Source organism: Danio rerio, chromosome 9, assembly GCF_052040795.2.
Source record: "Danio rerio strain M-AB ecotype USA chromosome 9, GRCz13ab, whole genome shotgun sequence".
Lineage (NCBI taxonomy): Eukaryota > Metazoa > Chordata > Actinopteri > Cypriniformes > Danionidae > Danio > Danio rerio.
This window is the reverse complement of record NC_141029.1, coordinates 5,248,855-5,256,342: the sequence shown is the minus strand read 5'-3', so window position 1 is coordinate 5,256,342 and position 7,488 is coordinate 5,248,855. Positions and strand designations below refer to the sequence as shown.

The window sequence follows — 7,488 nt, the reverse complement described above, 5'->3', positions numbered from 1 at the left end:
AAACAAGGCCTACTTAGAGTTACATTTATTGAGACAGTTGTAACTAAGTATTTATTATTATTATTATTATTATTATTATTATTATTATTATTATTATTATTATTATTATTATTGCTGTTTTACATATTATACACATTTTTTTTTCCATTTTAACTCTCTGTTAAAATAGTTGGGTTAAAAATACCCTAACATATAACCCAACTAGGTTATTATAGCACCTTCCCAACTATAGGTTATTTTAACCCAATGCATCGGGTTTTATAATTTACCCCAATGCATTAGGTTATTTTGATTAAATATATTTTTTTCCATTCTGGTATTACTATTGCTACTATTATTAGTACTACTAATAATTTTATAACTATGGCTGGGTAAATAATTAACATGCAGTTTTCAAAAATATTAAAAATGCTTCATTTCCATTTCATTTTAGTTCCAGACACTTCTGTTAAAATAAATCAAGAATCACAAACAATGAAGAAACTAAACAAAGTACAGACAGTTTTAAACTGTGCAAGCAGAAAATCAGGTGTTGGTGGAGCAGAATAAGGAGCTCTGTGTGCTGTAGAGGCTGTCCAGCAGCTGCAGCAGGCTCCACTCAGTGTCCACAGTGTACAATACATTTAAACCACATCCAAACACTTCAAAAAGATGGTCTTGGATGGAGAAACAGATATAAAAACACGACACAGAGAGGTAATTTCATAAAAAAATTACAACAATATTATTGCGTTATAGCTTAAATAAACTTATAGCTTAAAAAATCAGTTGACTATTGAAATTCTAAATTTTAATGCAACTGGTTGGGTTATCAAATAAAAAGCCAAAAAAGGTTAAAATAACCCAACAAAGCACAAAAATATTTAACTCAACCAGTTGAATTATTAAGAAATAACCCAATTAAGGTTAAAAATAACCTAAAAAAGCACCAGATATTTAACTCAGAGGTAACACTTTACAATAAGGTTCATTAGTTAATGGATTTACTAACATGAACTAATCATGAACAACACATGTACAGCCTTTATTATTCATAATTGAACATTTACTAATGCATTATTAACATCCAAGTCCATGCTTGTTAACATTAATGCACCATGAGTTAACATAAACTGACAATGAACTACTGTATTTTCATTAACTAATGTTAACTAGCATGAACAAAAACAGTAGTAAATGTATTGTTCATTGTTTGTTCCCGTTAGTAAATGCATTATTTAACAATAACTAATGAACCTTATTGTAAAGTGTGACCAACTCTGCTGGTTGAGTTATTAAATAACCTAATAAAGGTTAAAAAATAGCCCAACAAAGCACCAAATATTGCAACATATAAAGCAACTCAACCATTGGGTTAAATAAATAACTCAACGTTTTTAGAGAGTATTAACAGCCTCTACCAAAAGCTTTAATAAAAGCATAATGTTAAAGGGATAGTTCTCCCAAAATTGTCAATTATCATCATTTTCTCTCCCTTTACTTGTTCCAAATAGCTCTAGTTTTACTTTTATTCTTCTGTTGAACATTAAAATGATATGCTAAAAGTAAGCCAGGACCTCTAACAGTTGACTTCCATAGTAGCCTATTTGTTTTTCCCACTATGGTTACAGGTGTTCAGCTTATATGCAAATGTCTTCTTTGTGTCCAACAGAATAAAGACATGTATGCTTATTTAGAACCCCTTGTGTTTTTTTTTTTTTTCAACTATACCAAAATACCTAAAATGCTAAAACTGTTATCTTTTTTCATCAATGACTTACTTGATTTCTGCTTGATCAATTTTAATAATAGCAATATCATGTTGATCAAGAATAGCGTATACTGTATTAGCCTATACTGTATTGTGTGCATACTGAAATAAACATCACAAAACAGAAGTATTGATATTCGATTAAAGGGAAAATAAACTGTCGCAGATCGGTGAAATTACAGTCATGCACCGGCTGTCACTCAGCCTCCAGAATGGCAGAAGAGTCTCGCGGCTGATTGGTGCTACACATGTATGACGCAGATGACGTACTGAACTCAAACACGTGGGTCTCACATAAACAAAGACACATTGGCAGACAGAGCTCTACATGCCAGTGCTGAGCTCCGGGTCCGGCGGACAACGCTATACTGGACATTTATACACATATTCTCCATCACCGCCATACAGAAGCATATGGATACGATATTGTTTTACTGATGATGTTCTATTAAGGTATGTTAGTGTCTTTTTATTCTGTGTATAGTGCAATTGTCCCATTGCATGTTTGTTTTAAACAGATTTGCGTTTGTCCGTTTGTTGTGTGTATGTGTGTGTGTGTGTGTGTGTGTGTGTGTGTATGTGTGTGTGTATATATATATATATATATATATATATATATATATATATATATATATATATATATATATATACTAAGACTGCAATGTGAACTTTTAAGCTTTTATTTATTTATTGTCTGAAACTATTTTATTATAAACTATAAATTTTAAACTATTTTATTTAGATGTATTTATTTATTCTAAGAATGTAAAAGCATTAAACTATAGAATAAAACATGTCAACGCTGCGCGCAAAACTTCGCTTTAATATGCATACAAAGTTTAAGTGAGCTTTGGAGTATTGCATAATTATGTAGGCTTAAGGAAGTAATCAAATGTGATGCAAAATCAAGTGAAAGTTATGTGTTTTATCAGAGGCAGAATCCAGAACTGATTCGTTTGTCGTGAACCCTGTATTAAATTTCACCTGATAATATCACCTACGCCGAGATCTGCTGAGGAACAGTCCGACGACTGAAGGTACTTACGTTGAAATCAATTTGCTAAGGTTGCATGCAAGCTGAAAACGTGTTATTAGGGGAATGCGTGTTTATTTTATTTATTGTTTTTTATGATTGTCTTTCTGTTTATTTATTTATTTTTTTGTTTGTTTTAATTGCAGCCATGCCCTGCGTCCAGGCTCAGTATGGCTCATCTCCGCAAGGCGCTAGTCCTGCGTCTCAGAGCTACAGTTACCACACAAGCGGAGAATACAGCTGCGATTTCCTCACGCCAGAGTTTGTGAAGTTCAGCATGGACTTGACCAATACCGAAATCACCGCCGCCACCACCTCTTTGCCCAGCTTCAGTACGTTCATGGACAACTACAATACCAGTTATGACGTGAAGCCGCCCTGTCTTTACCAAGTACCCCATTCTGGAGACCAGTCGTCCATCAAAGTAGAGGACGTCCAGATGCACACATATCATCAGCAGAGCCATTTAGGCCCGCAGTCTGAGGAAATGATGGCCCACCCTGGGCCTATGTATTTCAAACCGTCCTCACCTCATGGTCCGGGACCGGCGAACTTCCAGGTTCAGCCCAATCACATGTGGGAGGACCCGGGCTCTCTGCACACTTTTCATCAGAACTATATGACCTCGCACATGATAGATCAGCGGAAGAACCCCGTGTCCAGGCTCTCCCTTTTCTCCTTCAAGCAATCTCCGCCCGGTACACCTGTTTCTAGTTGTCAGATGCGCTTTGATGGGCCTCTCCATGTGTCCATGCACGACAGTACCGGGGCGCACCGAACCCTGGACAGTCAGAGTTTCGCCGTGCCCAGTACCATCAGGAAGCAGGCGGGGATCGCTTTCACCCACTCACTTCAGCTCAGTCACGGCCATCAGCTGATGGACAGTCAGGTGCCGTCACCTCCGTCTCGGGGATCTCCATCTACCGAAGGTTTATGTGCGGTGTGTGGGGACAACGCGGCTTGTCAGCACTATGGAGTCCGAACTTGTGAAGGGTGCAAAGGATTTTTTAAGGTATTTTTAGATCATGTTCAGGGATAATAATACTGCTGATTAATAAATCATCATCATCATCATTATAAAGGATATATATATATATATATATATATATATATATATATATATATATATATATATATATATATATATATAGTTGCGGATCTTTTTATTTTTAAAAATTCACACATTTTAAGGAAATGTAGTTAGGTTTTTACATGTATATACTTTTTTTTTCTTTTGCTAAGCGCACTTGTTACTCAGAGACATTCTGAATGTTTGCGTGATAAAATATCAAATGTTTCGTCATCTAATTGCATATGTTTTCCTTCTTTAGCGTACAGTACAGAAGAACGCCAAATATGTGTGTTTAGCCAATAAAAACTGTCCTGTGGATAAACGTCGGAGAAACAGATGTCAGTATTGCAGATTTCAGAAGTGCCTGGTGGTCGGGATGGTGAAAGAAGGTAAATCGCTACAGTATTTATCATCGCTTCTAAAACGCACGGAGGGAACTTTGCGTCTAGTGTACTTTCATCGCAACACCATTTAGAATTACAGCAAGATTAATTTGAATTATATGTTACAACGAGCACAATAACCGTGTGATATTTACAGTCTTGTGTTGATTTGACAGTTGTCCGGACCGACAACTTAAAGGGTCGTCGAGGCCGTTTACCCTCCAAACCCAAAAGTCCTCAGGAGTCTTCGCCCCCTTCTCCGCCAGTCAGTTTGATCAGCGCTCTGGTCAGAGCTCATGTGGACTCCAATCCCTCCATGAACAGCCTCGACTACACCAGAGTACGTTATATTGCACTCATCTCTAAATTTACCCATGATTTTATTCTTTTAAAGAAGAAAGTCAAAATGCACACATGACTTGATGCGCTCAAAGTGCAAATCGGACAGAAGTATTTTAAATTTAATATCCTGCAGTGTTTCATTATAATCTTTCAACACTTAGTGTGGCATATTTTACTCTCTAAATTGCTTTTGCAATAAAGAAGCAAGTGAAATACAGACAAAAGTTAAATTAAAGAGGGGGAAAACTCTCCCCTTTTAAGAAATGGGCTTTGCAATTTCACGGGTTATATATTTTAAGTGAGCTTATTAAGTCATGTTTAAATTAAATTCCAGTTCCAAGCCAACCCGGACTACCAACTGAGTGGAGATGACACACAACACATCCAGCAGTTCTACGACCTCCTCACCGGATCCATGGAGATTATCCGCGGATGGGCAGAAAAAATTCCTGGGTTCACTGACCTTCCTAAACCAGACCAGGACTTGCTGTTCGAATCCGCCTTCCTTGAGCTTTTCGTGTTGCGGCTGGCGTACAGGTACCGAGGCCTCTGCAGAGGTGTCTTTTTCCTTTTTCAGATTTTATTGGCTCAGCTATAATTAGGAGCCACTTAAATCCCTGTTTAATAAGTACGGTTATTAATGTGCGCTTCGTTGTTAATTTCAGGTCCAACCCGATGGAAAGCAAACTCATCTTCTGCAATGGAGTGGTGTTGCATAGACTGCAGTGCGTCCGTGGATTTGGCGAGTGGATTGACTCAATAGTGGAGTTCTCGTCTAATCTTCAGAATATGAATTTAGACATATCTGCTTTCTCATGCATCGCCGCCCTAGCTATGGTCACAGGTGAGATCCGTTTATTATAATGGTAAGAAATCTGTTTTATATGTTGTAAAAAATATTATATTTAATTCTTCTTCTTCTTTTTTTTCTTTTTGCAGAGAGACACGGACTGAAAGAACCCAAAAGAGTTGAGGACCTTCAAAACAAGATTGTAAATTGTCTGAAAGATCAAGTTACTTTCAACGGAGGCGGCTTGAATCGCCCAAACTATTTGTCCAAACTATTGGGGAAACTGCCTGAACTGCGCACACTGTGCACACAGGGTCTGCAGCGCATCTTCTACCTAAAACTTGAAGATCTCGTCCCACCGCCAGCAATAATCGACAAACTGTTTCTTGACACTCTGCCATTTTAAACAGAGTGTGAAAAAAAAACTATTTGAAACAACCTCAGAGAACTTCCACAGACTCTCTCTAAAAAACTAAAGTCTGATTTTTAAACCACCTTGATTTTTTAAAACGACCAGCCATCGCCAAATGACGTGCGCTTTCTGAAGGATCATACATTCAAAGCGAGGAAAACAAGAAAACAGCACTCAACTTTAATTATATATATATATATATATATATATAAATATATATATATATATATATATATATATATATATATATATATATATATATATATATATATATATATATATATATATAATTTGTTATCGGCTATTTATTTAATTATATATATATATATTTATTTATTTATTTACCTGCTTATTTATTTTTTTGTTTGTTTATTTATTTTGTTATTTAATTTTACACCCCGCCCATGAGCATCCTCTCAGAACCGACAAAATGTATAATAAATAAATAAAGTGAACAAATACAATTTAATAAGGAAGCAAATCATTAATAATGTGGGAAAACTACAATAAAAGACACTTAAAAAAGTTTGCCTGATTTTGAATAATAAAATCTAGCCGCCACTACTAATCATTAACTGAGTCCGTATTCATGGAAAATTCACAGAGTAGAGTGTATTATACGCAATTTCTATATGCCTATTCAATAGATTTATGTCATTTATATGATGTGTATAAAGCTTGTACAGAGACAGTTCTTTTTCCTTTTATAACTTGTGCCTGTGTATCTCTGTCAGGTGGAAAGGAGACGCATGTTGTAGAAGACTCTTGTCTCTATTACACACACTATATTCCGGACACTATGTAGTCTATTAGATTTTATAAAGATTCGTAGTATTGGGACAACTTTTAAATATGGCACATGTAGATATAAATACCAGTATCGTCTGTACAGGTAAAAAGGGACCCATTGTGTTTGTAAAATTGTCAGACATTCCTTGTTTGTATGTGTTGTATGTATTGTTGCTGTTTAATATAAACGTTTATATATTTATTTTGAGTTTGCAGTTAAAGCATGGTGCAGTTGAAATAATTTCATACGCATCACCGTTGTCTTTGTTTAATGTCTAATATGTGATTTCATTTGGCATCTTCTATAGGTGTGTGAAGATCATCACTGCCTTTTTCTATGGTTTGATTAAATGTACTGCAACGCGGTCGGTATCGAGTCCGAACCAAACTCCATGAGAAAGGAATATTCGATGTTTACAAATAAAACGTGTAACATTTACATGCAGAAGTCGTGTCTCTTAATTACTTTGAAAAATGAAGACAAATTCACTGTAATGATAATAAAGTTTTTCCTCAAATTTAGGATCAGAAATAGGAAAGTTTTTTTTCACCTCTGCTTGTAACGCCTCATGTTTTTAAGAAAAGCTGACCAAGATATAAATTTATTTCGATGGGGAAGTTGTCCATTTTTTTTATTAGACTAACAAAAGATAACAACAACAACAACAATAATAATAATAATAATAATAATAATAATAATAATAATAATAGGCTAATAAACACTTAAAACCTCCTAATACTAATTTACGTCCTAGTAAATACGAAAGTGTTTTAATAATTTAAATAATTTAGTTAGAAAACTTTATGCACTCGTTGGGAAATTAATTTGCATTTATTTTAAAGAGTGTGCTTAAACATTCGCATATTGTGTCGGCGTAATGAATACATCTGCCTTTGCATGGTCTGTTTTTATTTGG

General features: G+C 35.2%; 1 protein-coding gene across 2 annotated transcripts; it reads left to right on the top strand.

Moving 5' to 3' along the window:
* Positions 1 to 2,076: 2,076 nt before the first annotated feature.
* Positions 2,077 to 7,010, top strand: nr4a2a (nuclear receptor subfamily 4, group A, member 2a). Of its 2 annotated transcripts, XM_087265776.1 has the most exons (8): positions 2,077 to 2,203; positions 2,683 to 2,787; positions 2,930 to 3,795; positions 4,115 to 4,244; positions 4,415 to 4,578; positions 4,915 to 5,117; positions 5,246 to 5,424; positions 5,520 to 7,010. In XM_087265776.1, exons 3-8 carry the CDS (start codon positions 2,932 to 2,934, stop codon positions 5,774 to 5,776), a joined length of 1,797 nt encoding a protein of 598 aa, XP_087121902.1. In that variant the 5' UTR covers positions 2,077 to 2,203; positions 2,683 to 2,787; positions 2,930 to 2,931; the 3' UTR covers positions 5,777 to 7,010.
* Positions 7,011 to 7,488: the final 478 nt, after the last annotated feature.